The 17,501-nt window shown below is 48.5% G+C and overlaps 1 protein-coding gene across 9 annotated transcripts in view; it reads left to right on the top strand.

Moving 5' to 3' along the window:
* Positions 1-16,714, top strand: part of PFKFB3 (6-phosphofructo-2-kinase/fructose-2,6-biphosphatase 3) — a 44,407-nt gene extending 27,693 nt beyond the window's left edge. For 3 of the 9 annotated variants that reach the window (XM_027639710.1, XM_027639706.1, XM_027639715.1), the window contains 16 exons: positions 428-553; positions 852-948; positions 1,176-1,242; positions 1,397-1,471; positions 1,779-1,835; positions 4,301-4,425; positions 5,170-5,377; positions 5,933-6,079; positions 6,557-6,661; positions 7,668-7,797; positions 7,991-8,053; positions 8,224-8,288; positions 9,807-9,977; positions 11,066-11,088; positions 12,753-12,803; positions 13,945-16,714. In XM_027639710.1, the coding sequence (XP_027495511.1) occupies positions 428-553; positions 852-948; positions 1,176-1,242; positions 1,397-1,471; positions 1,779-1,835; positions 4,301-4,425; positions 5,170-5,377; positions 5,933-6,079; positions 6,557-6,661; positions 7,668-7,797; positions 7,991-8,053; positions 8,224-8,288; positions 9,807-9,977; positions 11,066-11,088; positions 12,753-12,803; positions 13,945-13,951 (1,517 nt within the window). In that variant the 3' untranslated portion in view covers positions 13,952-16,714. The remainder of the gene's footprint in view (positions 1-427; positions 554-851; positions 949-1,175; positions 1,243-1,396; positions 1,472-1,778; positions 1,836-4,300; positions 4,426-5,169; positions 5,378-5,932; positions 6,080-6,556; positions 6,662-7,667; positions 7,798-7,990; positions 8,054-8,223; positions 8,289-9,806; positions 9,978-11,065; positions 11,089-12,752; positions 12,804-13,944) is intronic. The other 6 variants (XM_027639707.1, XM_027639711.1, XM_027639709.1 and 3 more) reach the window with 6 other exon arrangements.
* Positions 16,715-17,501: the final 787 nt, after the last annotated feature.

Here is a 17,501-nt window from a genome sequence, read left to right as displayed (position 1 = left end):
ACTGAGGTGTGGAGACTCTCCAGGGAGCCTGGGCCAGCTGCTGGTTCCTTGCCTACTTTGCAGCCATCAGAATGTTCTTACTGTGGCTTTCAAACTGTGACTGTCTTCCCCCCTGGTTTGGGTTGACACCAGGGTGAATTTGGGTCAGCATGGCTTAGCTGGGACAGCTGTGTCTCACCAGTGGGAAGCCATGGAGCCAACCATCATGCCTCCTGCTCAGGGTCTTGGTTGTCCAAACTCATGAGAGGGATGTACAAGAGATATTACAGAGGTGATGGTGCACATAGAACACATGTTTTGTATTTTCTCTGGCTGCTGAAGGGTTTGGGGGAAGGCTGAGTGAAGAGCAAGTGTCTTATAGGGTTGATACAAGATGAGCTGGAGAATTCACAGCTGCTCATGTTCTTTTTCCTCCTCCTCCTCATAGCCTGTGGGCCACAGCTTGCCAATTCCCCCACTGTGATAGTGATGGTTGGCCTCCCAGCCCGTGGGAAGACCTACATCTCCAAGAAGCTCACCCGCTACCTCAACTGGATCGGTGTCCCTACAAAAGGTGAGGCATTCACTGGCTTCCTGGGGGAAGCATGAGGTCTGGTCCTCAGGAGTTCCTGTAGAGCTCAGTGCCTTGGGGTGTAGCAGGAGAGCTTTCCAAAATTCGATGGGCCAAATATCAATGTTTTGCCATCATTTCTGCTGCAGCCTCGGTCCTCCTTCACTTCAAGATCAAGAGATGTCCCTTGAGCCCTTTGCTCTAAGAATGTAATTTCTTATCACTTCGCTTGCTTTAATTGCAGAAACTGTACAGATGAGATGAGCTCCTGGTTTTGATGGCTTTTGTCTTTCCCAAATAGTTTTCAACGTGGGGGAATATCGCCGTGAGGCCGTGAAGCATTACAGCTCCTATGACTTCTTCCGTCCTGACAACGAGGAGGCCATGAAAGTCAGGAAGTAAGTGTGGGCACTACCTCCATCCTGGTGAAGCCCATGGCTGGAGCACAGTTACCCAGTTTGTTCGGGGGTGATGAGCAGGGCTCTGCTTTTGAGTTCTCCCTGCCTGGCCAAAGAGGCCTGACTTGGGTGCCAAGAGCTCAAAACTGAAGCTGTGTGGGCTTGGTAGCTTCGGGGTCACCAGCACATCCAGAGGACATCAGGACCACACATCTCCTCTTTTGCAGGCAATGTGCCATGGCTGCCTTGAGGGATGTCAAGCTGTACCTGACGGAAGAGGCCGGACAGATTGCGGTAAGAACGGAGATGTGCTCCATGGGATTTTGGCAAGTCCCAGTCCTGAACGTCCTGTGCCCTGTGCTGTTTGCTCTGCAGTTTCTTCCCTGAGGAGGGGGCTCAGTGGGGAACCAGGCACTTGTTGTGCTAACTGAAATCTTTGCTTTCAAAGGTCTTTGATGCCACCAATACCACACGGGAGAGGAGAGGGATGATCCTAAACTTTGCCAAAGAAAATGGATTTAAGGTTGGTACCATGGAGCTGATGCCTGAATTGCATAGTCCACCTTAGTGTACTGTTGGTGTATCTTCTTTCACGAACGTGTTGTCCTCATAATGCTCCTGTGTAAGGGGTATTTCGTTGCTGGGTTGGATTAAAAATGTGAAACTCTTCCCTCATTCCTTATAAAAAGTCCTGGAGAAGGAAACAATGGGAGTAGGGCAGAGAGAGAGCTCTCTGGGCAAGCAGGGAGGAGGTTGGGTTGGGCAAGAAGCTGTTTGAGTGTTAAAAGCCTTGTTGTTGGCTTTCAGTTGATGTTTGCTTTGCTTCACAGGTGTTCTTCATTGAATCTGTCTGCAATGATCCCACTGTGGTTGCCACTAATGTTATGGTAAGTGTGGAAGTGTCTTGCTTTTGTTTTCCCTCCATAGACAGGTAGGAATGGCATCACATTCACAAGCCCTGGTTCTCATGGTGGACTTCAACCACCCTGGTATCTGTTGGAGGGACAACACAGCATGGCACAAGCAATCCAGGAAGTTCCTGGAATGTGTTGATGATAACTGCCTTCTCCAAGAGAGAGGAGCCAATGAGGAGGATGTGCTGTGTTGCACCTTGTTGCCACCAACAAGGAAGGGCTGGTGAGGAATGTGAAGCTCAAGGGCAGCCTGGGCTGCAGTGACCATGAAATGAGACCTTAGCAGAGCAGACTTTGACCTCTTCAGGAATATGCATGGAGGAGTACCATGGGATAAAGCTCTGGAGGGAAGAGGGGCCCAAGAAAGATGGATTGTCTCCAAGCTCAGGTGTGATGTGTTACCAACAAAGAAGTAATCGAAAACGTCAGGAGGCCTGCATGGATGAACAAGGAGCTCCTAGACAAACACAAAAAGGAAGCCTACAGAGGATGGAAGCAAGCACAGACAGCCTGGGAGGAATACAGAGATTGTTTGGGTAGCCAGGGATCAGGTTAGAAACAATAAAGCCCTGACAGAATTAAATCTGGACAGGGATGTTGGGGACAACAAGAAAAGCTTTTATAGGTACATTTGATGATAAAAGGAAGACTAGGGAAAATGTGGGCCCTCTCCAGAAGGAAATAGGAGGCCTGGATACTGGGATATGGAAAAGGCTGTGGTACTCAATGACTTTTTGCCTCAGTTTTCACCACCAAGTGCTCCAGCCCACCAGTGGAGTTGTAGAAGGCAAAGACAAGGACTGGGAGAATGAACAACCACCTACTGTAGAAGATCAGGTTTGAGACCATCTAAGGAACCTGAAGGTCTACAAGTCTGTGGGACCTGATGTGATGCGTCTGTTGGCCCTGAGGGAATGGGTGGATGAAGTGGGGAAACCACTATCCATCATATTTGAGAAGTCATGGCCATCCAGTGAAGTTCCCGCTGACTGGAAAAGGGAGAACATAACCCTCATTATTAAAAGAGGAAAAAAAGGAGACTTGGGAAATTGCAGGCTGGTCAGTCTCACTTTGATGTTTGACAAGATTATGGATCAGATCCTCCTGAAAACTATGCTGAGACACATGGAAAATAAGGAGGTGATTAGTGAGAGCCAGCATGGCTTCACTAAAGGTAAATGGTGCCTGACAGGCAGGGCTTGGTTTTGGGACTGGTGCTGTTTAACATCACTGGTGATGTGGACAGTGGGATCGAGGCACCCTCAGCAAGTTTGCCAATGACACCAGGCTGTGTGGTGTGGAGGAAGGGATGCCATCCAGAGGGACCTGGACAGGCTGGAGAAATGAGTCTGTGCCAATCCCATGAAGTTCAAGAAGGCCAAGTGTGAGGTGCTGCACCTGGGTCAGATCAATCCCAAGCACAAGTACAGGCTGGGTGGAGGATGGATCAAGAGCAGCCCTAAGGAGAAAGGGTGCTGGGCTGGGACTGGAGCATGGCTTTTGCTCCTGTTGGGAGCTGTTGTCCAAGGGCCAGTGACCAGCTCTTTGGGAGGTTGCACACAGCCTTTTCCATGACGCTAATAAAATGCTCAGTTTGCTGCATCCTTTTTTTTTTTTTTTTTGGAGGATTTTAATCCCTTTATTTGGAAACTAATGCCTGAAGGGGGAGAAAATGAATGTGGGATTTTGCTCCGTGGGGGTGCTGCAGATGAATGGTGCTCATAGTGCTGGGATCAGTGTGGAAAATACACCATGGGCCCTGGATGCTGCCACATGTGTCACTCTGTTGTGTTATCCTGTTCGTTTCAGGATTGCCTTTGAAGTTACTAATGTGTAATGCTGCTGTTCAAACCCAAATCTTTAGGGGAAAATAGCCTGTTAGATTAGTTCAGGGGGAAAAATAGCCTGTTACATTAGTTCAAGCGGAACTTAGTCCATGGGAGTTCTGGATATTCACGTTGCCCATTTGTAGTACCTGTCAGCCCAGTAACTTGCAGCAAATAGTGCACAGAAAGGGTTTGAATGTTGTTATGCTAATATCCTTTTGCTGACCCAGGATAAACATCTTGTCTAAGTTCATGCACTTTCCATTCTCAGCTTGAATTTAAACCTGATGCTTTTTTTTTTTTTTAACCACAAGGAAGCTCAGTTTTCCCCACTGTGTTGGGTGGTGAGGTGCTACCCCAATTCCTGGGAGAATGGGAGTGGACTGATGCACATCTATACTAACCATGCAATGGTTTGTACTAGATTATCTCACTTTATGCTTATTTTTGGGTCTGACTCTCTTCTTTTGTGCCCTGTGATAAGTGATGACTGTAAAGTGTCTCAGCTGTTTGCTGGATGTTGGCAGGACTTTGGAATTCGAGATTAGCATTGCCTGGCTGGGAGACCTTCCTGACCTCTCCTTGTGTGTTTTTTTTTTTTTTTTTTCACAGGAAGTCAAATTGTCCAGCCCAGATTACCGGGACTGTAACTCCACTGATGCCATGGAGGACTTCATGAAGAGGATCAACTGTTACCAAGCCAGTTACCAGCCACTAGACCCTGATGACTACGACAGGTAAGAGACTTTTTGCTGACTTCTGAGCTGGCTTAAACACCCTCCTGCTCCCAGGAGAGGAGCAGTGAAGGATGAAGCTGTATTTCACTTTGTGTTCAAATACCTGACTGTGTTAGAGTTATGTATGGCCAAGCCTCACCTGGAAACCAGGCTTTTGCCTTGAAAATGCTGGTTTTCCCCAGCCCTGTGCCAGGGAGTCGGGCACTGAAACTTTCCCAGGCTCTTCTGGGCTCAGATATGCTGTTTTCAACCCTGTTCTGCAGGTCTAAATACAAAGGGTTTGGAAAAGCACTTAAGTTTGAGTGGTTGAGGTGCTTTTGTTGTTCTCCCACTTAAAGGAAGGGATTGGTTGGCTCAGACCACAGGACTGAGCAAACCCTGTGGCTTTTGCCTAGTTGTGTGCCCTGGGAAGACCTTTGCTGTCCTGTATGACTCTGCAGGCACCTCCCAGCCTTTCCACTGCTCACAAACACGTCTGTGTGCTCTGTGAGGATTATTCCACTCCTGCTGATCCCTGTCCTGGGGAGGAGCATGTTCCCTGTTAGTCCTGTTTAATCCTCTTTACTGCTGCAAGGAGGAATGGCGATTACACTGGTGTTATTCAGCTCTCCGTGAATCCCCGTTACCTGTTGGCTTCCTGTTGAAAATAGCCTGCAGGAAATCCTTTTAGCTGGGTGATTATTATGCTGAGGGAGATAAGTCACAAGGCTGTTTCATGAGAATGGTGTTTCTTTCTTTCCCTAGGGAGCTTTCTCTCATCAAAGTCATCGACGTTGGCCGGCGGTTCCTGGTCAACAGGGTTCAGGATCACATCCAGAGCAGGATTGTTTACTACCTGATGAACATCCACGTCCAGCCCCGTACCATTTATCTCTGTCGGCACGGAGAGAGCGAGTTCAACCTCATGGGCAAGATTGGAGGGGACTCTGGCCTCTCCAACAGGGGCAAGAAGGTGAGGGAGAAGGGGAATACTCCCCTGTGGCTTCAAGGAGGGGTTTGGGTGTAGTAGATGCCATGTGTTGGATGAAGTGTATATTTGATGACAGCTGGGTTGCTCAGGATCCATCTATAGGGCTGGTTAAGTTTGGGCATGGCCTCAGAACGACTTCCCAGCCATCATTGTTACTTGTAGTCTTGCATGTACTTAGGCCTTAAAAGGGATTGGGCTGCAGAAAGCAAATAAGCAGAGCTATGGTTAAGGATGGCCAGGGATTTTCCGTAACACTGTGGGAAAGCCCAGGTCATGGTGCTGTTTCCTGGGTGCTGATGTTCCTTGAAGGCAATAGGTTGCCTCTTTCTCCTCTGTTTTCTCTCTGTTCTCACACCCCTTCTTAGGGATCATTGCATGTGTGGCTGCTCATCAGCTTGGAGCAGGAGACTTAATCTGTCTACCTATGGAGGGCAAAAGCAGACCTGAAGAAGTCAACACTTACTGGGAAGCAGGGAAGAAGGCCCACTGGGAAGCTATGGACCAGGAATCAACCTCTTTTTTTTTTATGCCCCACAGTTTGCGCTGGCACTGAACAAATTTGTAGAAGAGCAGAACCTGAAGGACCTCAAAGTCTGGACCAGCCAACTAAAAAGGACAATCCAAACAGCAGAAGCTCTCCAGCTGCCCTATGAGCAGTGGAAGGCACTCAATGAAATTGATGCTGTGAGTATCTTTGATTGCAGTAGGAAGAGCTGGATCAGGCTGGTTGTTGCTTGACAAGAGAGAGCAATAGCACTAAACTCTTTGCTTCTGCTAAATCTCAGCTGCCATGGGGAGATTTTCCTTCTGTGGGAAAGGGTGGTACCTCTGCAGGACTCACCTTTTGGCTTCGATCTTAGTTGTACCTTCTGCAGATTCTTCAAATGTTGTCTTGAATTATAGAATGGTTTGGGTTGGAAGGGACATGAAAGACCATCTGTTCCAACCTTGTGCCATGGGCAGGGACATCTTCCACTAGACCAGGTTGCTCCAAGCCCCATCCAGCATGGTGGATTAAAATGATTTTTGTTTGGAACTGCTCTGTAGCTGAGCACTCATAGGGTTACAGACAATTGCTTTGGAGAAGGTTTTGTGTGTTGGCTGTGCTGATGCTTTTTGACCTGAGTGTGTCCAGTAACCATGGATGTCCTGTTCTGGCAGGGTGTGTGTGAAGAAATGACTTATGAAGAAATCAGGGAGCAGCATCCAGAGGAATTTGCTTTACGTGATCAGGATAAATATTACTACCGTTATCCTTCAGGGGAGGTAGGTCTGCAGGAGACCTTCAGAGACATGACTTCTGCTTTAAATGTTGCCTTTTTATCTTCATTCTGTCCTCTAAACTTGAGTAGTGAGTGCTCCAAGAAACTAGAATAGAGAAAAGTCAGGGCTTATATTCACCTCTGTGCTGAGCTCTTGTGAAATCGTGGTTTGTGAAGATATCACTGAGAAATGCATCACTTAACAAACAGTTCCACTGGCTTTACAGCAGATTAGTAGGAAAGGGAGTCTGGAGGTTTCTAGTCCAACCTCCGTTATTATATACACTCAAAGTGTTGTGCTGCCCCAATTTCCTTTTCTGTCATTTCCAAAAAAAGTAGTTTTCACCCTGTTCTCAGTATCGTTCCCTAAGGGTTGATGGTAACAGCTCTGTTATTAGCAATCTGCTTTCAGCGTGTGACACAATGAGGTGGCAATTTACATCAGTTCTGGATGATACTTTAGGCTGTGAATTGAACTATTTATCCCCAAATTAAAAGTCATTTGGGAAAATAGACATAGACATTTGGAAAAAATCTTAGATACACTGTCATGAGGATGTTTCCAAACAGAGGAATGTGTGGAGATGTCAGACACCACCTCTGGGTGTCTGGAGCTTGTTCTGCCTGCCTCTCATGGTTCTTTATGAAGTCCTTCAAAACGCTGGCGTTTCTCAGGTTGCTCCAGACTTGTCATAACTTAGAAATCCTGTAGAAAAATCAAATTTCAAGATGAGAGAGGGATGCTATCCTGAGAACGCCTGTTGCTTACCTTAATAAACTCCAGGACTGAGATGTGATTCACTGAGATGGGAACGGCTTCTTCTCTGATGGAAGAAGTATCTGTGTTCTAGAGTAACCTGAAAATGAGGATGTACTTGTTTTTAGCAGTAATTATGTTACTTTAGTCAGAGGCATGAAATCAGTAGATGTAAGACAAAGAGCACTGCTGCTCCTGTGGTGCTTGTTTCTTTGAGTCTATGCCTCATCTTCCTTCCTGTCTTTTGTCCCAGTCCTACCAGGATCTGGTGCAGCGCCTGGAGCCAGTCATCATGGAGCTGGAGAGGCAAGAGAATGTCCTTGTGATCTGTCACCAGGCTGTCATGCGCTGTCTCCTGGCATACTTCCTGGACAAGAGCGCAGGTGAGCTCCCTGTCTGTGGGAAGAGGATGGACTCTGCTGGAGGAGGGATGATGGATGCAGCTCTGCAGAGATGCGTTCAGGTCAATGCGGGCCTGGAGCATACATCTTGTTAGGTGTGGGGTGGCCTTGGCTGCTGATAAAGATGCTTTTGAAGAGGACATGGGATAACCCTCCTGCTTTGCTGTCTCTGCAGATGAAATGCCCTACCTGAAATGTCCCCTTCACACGGTGTTGAAGCTGACCCCGGTGGCCTACGGTAAGTGGGACCTTCCTTCTAAACATGTGGAGGGGTTTGACTTGTACCTCCTCCTGAATCCAGACTGCCTCTGGGAGAAGAGCAGGGATTTGTGGTGCAGCACTGGGCAACACCTTGTGCCTTTTGGGTTTGCTGATGGCCTCTCTGTCTCCTTGTGCTCCCCTCTGCAGGCTGCCGGGTGGAATCCATCTCGCTGAACATCGAAGCCGTCAACACCCACAGAGATCGGCCAGAGGTGAGTGTTGCTTTTCCTTGGAGCCATCTCTTGGTGGTCCCCTCCTGTCCCCTACGGTCAGCTGGCAGCGGGAACACCTGGAGTGGGCATGGGGAGATGGCTCAGCTGGGTGCTTGGAAGTGCTGCTGGTGGAGCATCAGATGGGTTCTTGCTCGGCAAAGTTGTGGCTGGTTCAGGGTTTTCCAAGGGAGAAGGAGCGTTGCATGTGCCTGCTTCCCAGTGTGTTTGCCCAGACTAGAGCTGGCCCAGGGAAAGCTCCTCCCTGGTCTTTCCCTTCTGCCTGTACAGTCATCAATTCACTCAAGCAGGGAATGGAGCCATGGGTGGAGAAGGTGACTTCTCCCAGGTCTCCTAGTTTTCTGACAGAGCCTGGGCTCGATGCCCAAAATCTGACTTTGCAGATTTTGATTGTTTTGTTTGCTTTTTTTTTCCTGGTATGCCCATGGCACTGTGGGGCTACCAGAATGTCTTTCTGCTGGGTGGGGTGTGGTGGTGCTGGGCTAGGGATGCTGTGGGGAGGAGACCCCTCTTCTGAAAAAATTCCTGTAAGGGCTGATCTGTCTGCCATGTGCTCCACTAGGAGCTCAGAGACCAGAGAGTGGAATACCAGCTTGGTGTTGGGTCTGGGTGCCCCGGGGATGTTGTGCCCCTGTCCCAGATGCTGGGACCTTTCCAATTTGTGCTTAGTGGTGATGGAGCCCAACTGGATGCTGGACAGTCGGAGCCGTCCTCTTTTGGCCCACGTCTCCTTTCCTTCACTTCCCGACCTTGGCAGGTGGCAGCAGGGAGAGGGCCACCTCTCCCTCCCCATGGCTGTAAGGGGGAAGCCAGTCCTTCCCCCTGCCGTGGAGGCCATCAGTGCCCTCCTCCACCACCCTTGCTGGGGATGGCAGGAGGGCCAAGGGTAGGATGGAGCAAGACACACACAAAGTGCTTGGGTCCCCTGTTCAGCTGCGTCGGCGCTGCCCCTCCATCCCTCCTCGCTTGAGTAGGAGCTTGGCAGTGCCAACCCTTGCTGGCTGCTCTGCTCCCACTTCCCAAGTCTTCCTTATCAGCTTGGGCTGGCTTGTCTTCCCTCTTCCTGCTTTCACACCTCTCCCTGGGTGGAGGGACTGGCTTCGAGGAGGAGACCGATGGGTGCCTCTCTCTGTTGTGCAAAGTCATGCCTTGATTGCTGCTCGGTGTTTTTAGCTATCTGTAGTTACTTTTTTGTGAGCAGAGACTTAGGTGAGGGGAAGGTCTCTTGTGTCTGAGTGCAGGGCACTTTATTTTTGACCCCTCCCATTCTGTGCTCTTGAACACTTTTGTATCAGGGTTTTTTTTTTTTTTTTGTGTCCAGAGCCTTTCGTTTGCTCATTGACAGTGATTGTGGGGAAAAGCAGAGGCCACTTTAAGAAAAAAAACCAGAACAACCTGCTCCTTTTTTTTTTCCTTTATAACTGTCACCTTCTTCCCTTTTTTTTTAACTTTATTTTTTTTTATATTTACTTTTATTTTCTTTGTCTCACTTTAATTTAGGAAGCAAAGAAGGGACCTAACCCGCTCATGAGACGTAATAGCGTTACCCCTCTAGCAAGCCCAGAGCCCACCAAAAAACCTCGCATCAACAGCTTTGAGGAGCATGTGGCTGTTTCTTCTGCCCTGCCAGGCTGTGTTCCTCAGGAAGTGCCCACGCAGATGCCGGGACAAGTTAGTTGAACTCTCTCTTTTTTTTTTTTTTTTTTGGTTGTTGTTCTTGTTGTTTTATTGTTTGTTGTCCTCCTGTCACTCCTGAAGCTGAGGAACTGCTTGCACTTGTCGCAACCTGTGCTGCTGTCTCTGAGATGCATCTTCCTCCCACGGCTGCTGTCCTTCCCTGCCTTGGGTTGGTCTTGGGAGCACCTGGCGAAGGGTCCCTGTTGATCCTCTCTTGGGTTTTGAGAGCGTCATGAACTCCCCCCAGTGGGCTGTGTTAATTTAGTGCCTTCAGTATCCAGCATCGTGGTGTCAGACTCCCAGGGAGCTACATTTCTAGAGGGAGCAGGAGCAAAGGGCTTGTGCCTTCTCTCTGGGTGTGCTCGGCTCCAGTGTAGACCTGGGCATTGGAATAAAGCAAATGTTCTTGTGCTTCCCTCGAGACGGAGCTGCCAAGACTCATCTTTGGCTGGAGGGGTCCCCTTCCTGGAACAATAGGCAAAACGGACCAAAATTGAGTAGAAGCTTCTTGGTGTGGTGAACCTGAGTGAAACTCCGTGGGTGGTTGCTGTGGTGCTCACGTGCCCTCTCCTCTTTCACCTACCCATGAAGAGATGTAGGAAGAGAGACTTTGCTGAACGCACGCTTCTCCAGGAACAAACCCCCTTCCCTGAGCTCATTAAGGAACTGGGATGGTACTGGAGAAGCAGCACAGGAGCTGCTTTGCCATGCTGCCCTTCCTGCCAGCTGCCTGTTGGATCTCACTGTCTTGCCTAGCCCCTCTTTCTGTTATCTGTGTTGTCTGGTATCCTCTCGCCCCTCCTCAGCCAGATCCTGGGCAGGTTAGGAATGGTTCCATGCTCCCAAATTGCTCTGCTTGGTTGCTGCTTTGCATGAGCCTCCCACCCCAGCAAGCCCCAAGTGGGACAGCCCAGCCTGTCTTTCAGCTTTTGGGGTCTGCTTGGGCCAGTTGAGTCTTACACAAACCCTTTGCTGGCTCCGGGTTTGGAAGCTCTGGCTGTCGGGTGCCGTCCGTTGTCCTCTGCCCAGTCTGGCACGGCGTTACTGACACCTCTCTCTCCGTTCTCTCTGTCTCTCTGCAGCCTTTACTAGGGAAGGCATGCCTGTAAGTACCTTCTTGCGTCTTATTCCCCCTTCCACCCCTTTTCCATGTCTCTTGCCATCCCACTGGTTGTTTTGTTGGGAAATCTGACTGGGGCGTGGACTTTTTGGAGTTAATATTTCTCTGTTTTGAGGGGGATTTGTCTTAGGAAAGGTAAAGAGAAGACTATGGATGTTGTTTTGTCCAACCCCCGAATATCCTAGCTTGGTTAAATGTCCCAAGTTTGTTGTGAAATGAAGCAAGTTATCACTTGCATTCTGTTGATGATGCCTACATTCCCTGGACAGTCATGGGATGGGAGATACTGTTGGGTTTTCCTGGAGTTGTCTGTGATGGCACATTGTGCTGTAGGTGATAGACCTGGGTGGTCTGTCCTTCCTAAGGGCTCTGAGTTGTGTCTATGAGTGATGGCACCAGAGAAGGTTCTGACCTTCTCAGGAGTGTGTCTTCTGGAGCTGGACTGATCCTGGAACCAGGCATCTGCAGTTCTGCAAGCCTGGATTTTGGGAACAGTCAGCTTAAATGTCGTGGGCAGAGTAGATGCAAATTGTCCTTCTCTATTAAGAAAGGAAAAAACCTTGAGCATTTAATGCAGTAATTATGAGTAATCAAGACTTTGATAGTTTAGCTTAGTGCTGCTAGATCCTTATGTAACAGAGTTGGGACAACTTCTGGGTAAATTTGAAGCCTTTGGACTCAGTTTATGCTACATCATTGACTTGAGAGTGCAGCAGTTGTTGAGATGTGCTCAAATGTCTTCTCAAAGACTGAGAAGACTTTGGGGTTGAGTTGGGATTGGGGTAGTGCCCAGGGGTCTTCTAGAGTAAAAGTTTTTGAAAAAAGGGAAGTTAGGAACATTGCATGGCTTGCCTGCCTGTGCTCCTTTCCTTGCTGCTCATGGGCACAAAAGTCCCTGATGAAATGTCTGGTCTTCTTGGGTTGCTTTGAATGCATTTTTGATTTTTTTTTTTTTGATTTTTTTTTTTTTTTTTGTCCATCCCTCCATCCACCTTTTCCCCATCCATATTGCAATGAAAAGCACTACATGCCTCAGTGCTGGCTGGGACACTGAAAACACTCCCTGGTGTTGAATTTGGGGGATGGCTGTGTCAGATTTAGCTGGACCAAGAGCTGTGCTGGAGCAGGCAGTGATGGTTGCCCATCCCAGGTTTAGGCTGGTAGCAGCAAGTTTAAAATCTCCAGCTGCTGGGAGCCTGCCTCCACCTGCTAGTGTGGGACTTGCGGAAAGGCTGCTTTTGTGGGACCCATGAAGACACCCCAAACTAAAGGCTTGGTGACATTCATGCTGCTGTTAACTCTCAGGCTGTTGTCTTACATTTGGTCGCTCACTTTGTCCCATCACCACTTGTATGGGGTCAGGGGAGGTGGAAGGTACCTTATTCCCAATTTGCACCATGGCACTGGGTTGGCAGTGGGTGTTTTGTTGCATTAACCTTTGCTATTGGGGTCTTGATTCCCATCCAGGAGGATCAGGGGACATCTGGAAAGGCAGGCAACATGGCTGTGGGATTGAGCTGGTTTGGGGTTGTGGGACTACCTGCTGTGATGATTTCTTTTCCTTTTGCTTGGTTTGTGATCCAAAGTGCACTTTTTAACAACCACCTGATCCCCTCCCTTCTTCTCCCCTTCACTTTTCATGCTTAAAGAAGACCCGTTTGTCACTTTCTCAAAGTTTTCTCTTTACTAATATTTCCAAGGTAAATGGCTCTGGTGCATGTGGCTTTTCCTGACCCTCCTTCTGTCTCCTTAGATAACAGAGAGAGCAGCTCTGCCTCGTAGCGTGACTGAGATTCCTGGTGCTTGTAAGAGGCAGCTTAGGTAGAAAAAACAAATAAAATAAAAAATACTCCTCCAAAAAAATAGTAACCTTCCTAGCTGTTTCCTAGTCCTTCTTTCCCCTACCCTGTTTTGTGTAGTTTTGTGAGTTGGGCAGTGTCCTTGTGGTCATCTCCCCTGGGTTTCTCCTTGAGCAGATGCTTTCCTTGGGCCTGGTCCTGCTTGTGTTCAGCTGATTGTCTCTGGTTTTGTCATTCCCACCACACACTGGTGGGTACCTGTTGTCACCCTGTATCAGGGCTGTGGCTGGAGCATCTTTAGGGCCCATGAAACCTCATGGGGTTGTCATTGGGGGAGTGTGTGCTTCTGCCATAGCAGTGGTGGTGGCTGGTCCCCATGCTGGAGACCTCATTGGCATGGCTGGTGGGAGTTGGCTCTTCTTGTCAGTGCCAAGGATGGACAAACAATGACCTTGCCCTTGGCAGGCAGAGGGGACACTGCCCACCTTCAAGGGGAGCAAGAAAGATGTTTAATTTGGCACCTTGATTGAGCACTGTGGTCCTCTGTCAGCTTGCCTTGCAGGGACCACAGAGCAGCTTCAGAAGTGTGAACCAGGTGGGGTGGGAGGGTTGCCTTGGGTTTAGCTCAGTTTTTTAGGGTTATCTCTGTCAATTCCCACCCTGTAGTTAAAGCCAGGCGATGCTTGAGGGAAGAGGTGTGGGTAGCCAGCCAGCATATCCTCCCCCCAGAGAATCACATGATATTGTGTTGGAAGGGACCCACAAGGATCATCGAGTCCAACTCTTGATCCAGTGCCCCACACAGGGGTTGAACTCATGACCTTGGTGTTTTCAGTACCATTTTCCAACCAGATGAGCTGATCTCAGGGTTGTCCCTCTCCCTGGGTGGACAGTGTCCTCTCCTCTGTGGCGGATGCTTCCGTAGTGACCCGTCCGTGGCTTTGTTACCCTCCGTCCCTGTGTTGACGTGTACATAGAAGACGCTGCAGGTCTGACCCAAGCACAGCCCCCTCAACCTTTTCTCCTTCCCCTCTCATTTCAGAACATGAACAACTCACAAAAGCCGTCGTGACTCCGTTGGCACTGTCGCGAGGCCGCCGGCGACGCCAGCTTCCCATCCCACTGCCATTCCCGAAGCTTGCTTATCCACCGGTCTCCTCCATCTGCGGCGAGGGCGACCCTCGGCTGTTCCTGCTCACGCCCGTTCATCCACAAACCGCTCTGCTGCCGGGGGGAGGGATGCAGGCGAGTGGAGGAGAGGAGCTGAATTCCCCCCGGGGGTCAACACCAGCTCTTAAGGCCGCAGGGTTTGCTCTCCTCTCCAGCGTCCTGTAGGGTCATAGCGAAGCTGTAAAGTGCTTTCTAGCGCACAGGAGTTTTAATTTTTCTTCTCTAAGCAGTTTTGATCTTCTGTATAGATGATTGGTACCCACTTGTCTGCGGGTGGGGCGTGTATATATGTGGATGGTGCGGGGTTAGTGGAGAAATAGGGGGAAGGGAGGGTGGGCAAAAAGGGGTTTTGCATTTTTTTTTCTTAATTATTATTATTAATTCTTGGTAAGCCCCTCCCAAGCTGTACTGCAGTCCTTCACTCACGCTACAGCCTGTCGCACACGCCAGCCCAGCTCACCCAGGTCTGCAAGCACCAGGAAGGCAGCTGTGTGAACTCCTTCACTGCTGGGTTTAACTACAAAACCCCATTCTTTCCTTTTTTCTTTTTTTTTTTTTTTTTTTTTTATTAAATCAGTGACACCTTAAAGGGGTTTGCAGGGAATGTGGGTCTGCTGCCAACACTGGTTACAAACTGCCTGTAGTGTAGGAGGAACCACACTGCTGGTGGCTCGGGTGATGCTTTCATCTCAGAGAGCACCCAGGGATGGTCTAAGTTCAGGCGTGGTTGATATTTAGAGGGAGACTGAGCACTGTTTTGAGGTGCTGTGCTGGTACTTCATCTCCCCTTTCCTCTTTCTTGGAGGAAAGAGGAGGTATTGGGAGGGGTTTGAATCCCTAGGCTGAGCTTAGATGCATTTTGTAGACACACAGGTCTCATGGAGGTGGCCAGAAGTCTGGCCGGGTTGCAGGAGTCCCTGTCTGGCTGCAAAAAGCCACGAGAAGGGACAGTTTTTTCTGTATTCTTTTTTTAATTTTATATATACATGCACATACTTGTGTGTGTGTATGTGTATACATAGAAACCGCTTGGTTTTTGCACTTTATTTGTGGCAGGAGCATAACTATTGTATTTTTTTCAAGTCGTGCCCCTTAACGGGGGAAGCCTGAATACAGGCAATTGTTTGTTTGTTTTTTAATTGTATTTTGCATGCTGGAAAGCTGGGACTACAAAATAATAGTAGTTACAGTGTTCAAGGTGTGTGTGTGGGGGGAGGGAAGAAGTGGGGTGAGGTCCTGACTTTGACTCCATCAGCCAAAGTCCCAGTGCTTTGATACATGAAATTCCTTGTTGGCAGCCTGCCCTAGGCTGGGAGACAGCAGTTAAAAATGGCAATTAACCACTATTGCTTTGTGGAAAAGTCTGTGGATTTTGAAGGGGGGTTTTTTTGGGGTTTTTTTTTTAGGGTTTTGGGTTGGGCTTTGGTTTGTTCCCCACCTACGTGCAGCATCTCCTCCATCCCCATCTCATGGGTTTTTTTGGCTGGAGGCAGGAGGTGAAGGCAAGCCGCCCCTCCTGCAGCACTGGGCAGAGAGGTCTGGGGAGAAGTTATGGCTTTTTTTTTTTGTGTGTGTGCATGTTTTTTGGGGGGGTTTGGTCTGTTTTTCCTTTGGGAAAAGGCGAACCACAGTGCCTAACGCTTCAGCCTCGCGCTTGGAGCGGCACCGACGGCGGGAGGGGGCCGGGACCACGCTCAGCCCGTGTCCCACAGAGCCCTGCCTGTGTGAGCTTGTGCATATGTGTATTATATTCCTGTACAGATGAAACCAAGAACACTTACCCCCACTTCATTAATTTCTTAATAGCCTCATTAAAAGCAACCTCTTTCTCCCTGCGTGCACGGGTGGCATCTACCCTTTTGGTTTCTCTGCCTTTGAGATAAACGAATGTTTTGGGGAGGTGACTTCACTTGGCTTTTCCAACCTCCTTCCTGGAGAGTTTTATCTCCCACCTCCTGCTGCAAAAAGATAAGCCAGCAAATACAAACATGACGTCTGGCTGCCCTGAGATCAACCCTGTACACATGTAATTCTGCGGATGTTTTGGTGTGTATTTGTGTGTGTATATATATATAAATATATATATAAAACCAGAAAAAAATGGCCCTAAACTTTCTTCCTTTGAGAAAAATAGATGTCTCAGTAGGTCCATGAAAAAATGAAATTTGAACATGGCATTTTCTCCAGCAATGGGAATACTGGTCTCTGAGGTCCTCTTGTGCTGGAGGGGTTGGTGGGATGGTGCTATCACACTGCCCCAAAAACTCGCTGCCCATTGCTTTTGGTTAACAACCAAGGCAGAGTGGGAAAGAGGACTTGTCAAACCACACCAGTGATTTCTTCCCCCCTCTTTTCCCCTGGTTTTGTTTTCCTTTGCAATACTTGAATTTATTTTTTTAATTTTTTTTGATAGCAAAGCATTCTTTATTTATTTAATGTATACTGCAAAGCTTGGAGAGAAGGGTGTAGTTACTTGGGGTTACTTTTTTTTTTTTTTGATTTGTGGTATGTTAACTGTTCTGTATATAGGTCTGGAATAATTGCCTGATATAAAGCTGTGCCAGCTTAAAAGCAGGGTCTGCCTTTCAGAAATTTGTATATTTTGCAGTTGCTGGACCAATAAAATACCTTGTTGAAATACAGACGTGACCTGGTTCTTCCTTGTATTAGGAATTATGCTCTCAGGCCCTAAGGGTCACCGTGTGCCACACAGTGCTGCCTCACACATATGTTCCTGTCCTTGTAAATAAAAATTCTCATAAAAGACAAATAGTGGATGCTCCATCTCTGGAAGTGTTCCAGGCTGAGTTGGATGGGGCTTGGAGCAACCTGGTCTAGTGGAAGGTGTCCTGCCTATGGCTCTACCTGCTACATCACCCTTGAGAATGGAGGTGATGTCTTGGAACCTGTCCTGCCTAGATCTTCATCTAGCCTGTAAATTAGACATGAGAGGCATTTATTCAAACCTAGTCTAGTTCTTGAAATCAAATACCTGCTTAAAGTGATTAGGTGCTAAATGAAGGGCTGAGCAAGAGCTGGCCTCTGAGATCACAGCTGTCTTTGCCCCCAAGGCAGGGAAACAGCAAATGCCACCTGCAAGCAAAGTGGTAAAGTTCCCTGCAAAGTTCTGTTTTGGGTTGTTTTTCTTAAATTGTTTATTTCTGGTTCCAGAGAAAGAGTCGGAGAACGCAGGGAACGGTGTGATTTGACATGATTTTCCGGACTACATCTTAGGTGGATGCTTCCTATGTCATTGCAGGCTTGTCCTCCACCAGCAGCTGTAACTCTAAAAGCTTGTCAGGAGCGAAAGGGGCAAAAAGATGGAGAGCACTGTGTATCCTAGCTCAGCTCTGGGGTTACCTCCTGCTGGCTCCTGTGCAGTCCTTGCTCTGATCTCCCCTGGGGTGTCAGAGCCTGTCAAGCCTTGCT

This window comes from Corapipo altera, unplaced genomic scaffold (assembly GCF_003945725.1).
Source record: "Corapipo altera isolate COAL_440 unplaced genomic scaffold, ASM394572v1 1b, whole genome shotgun sequence".
NCBI classification, from domain to species: Eukaryota; Metazoa; Chordata; class Aves; order Passeriformes; family Pipridae; genus Corapipo; species Corapipo altera.
This window is presented reverse-complemented; position numbering and strand designations above follow the sequence as displayed.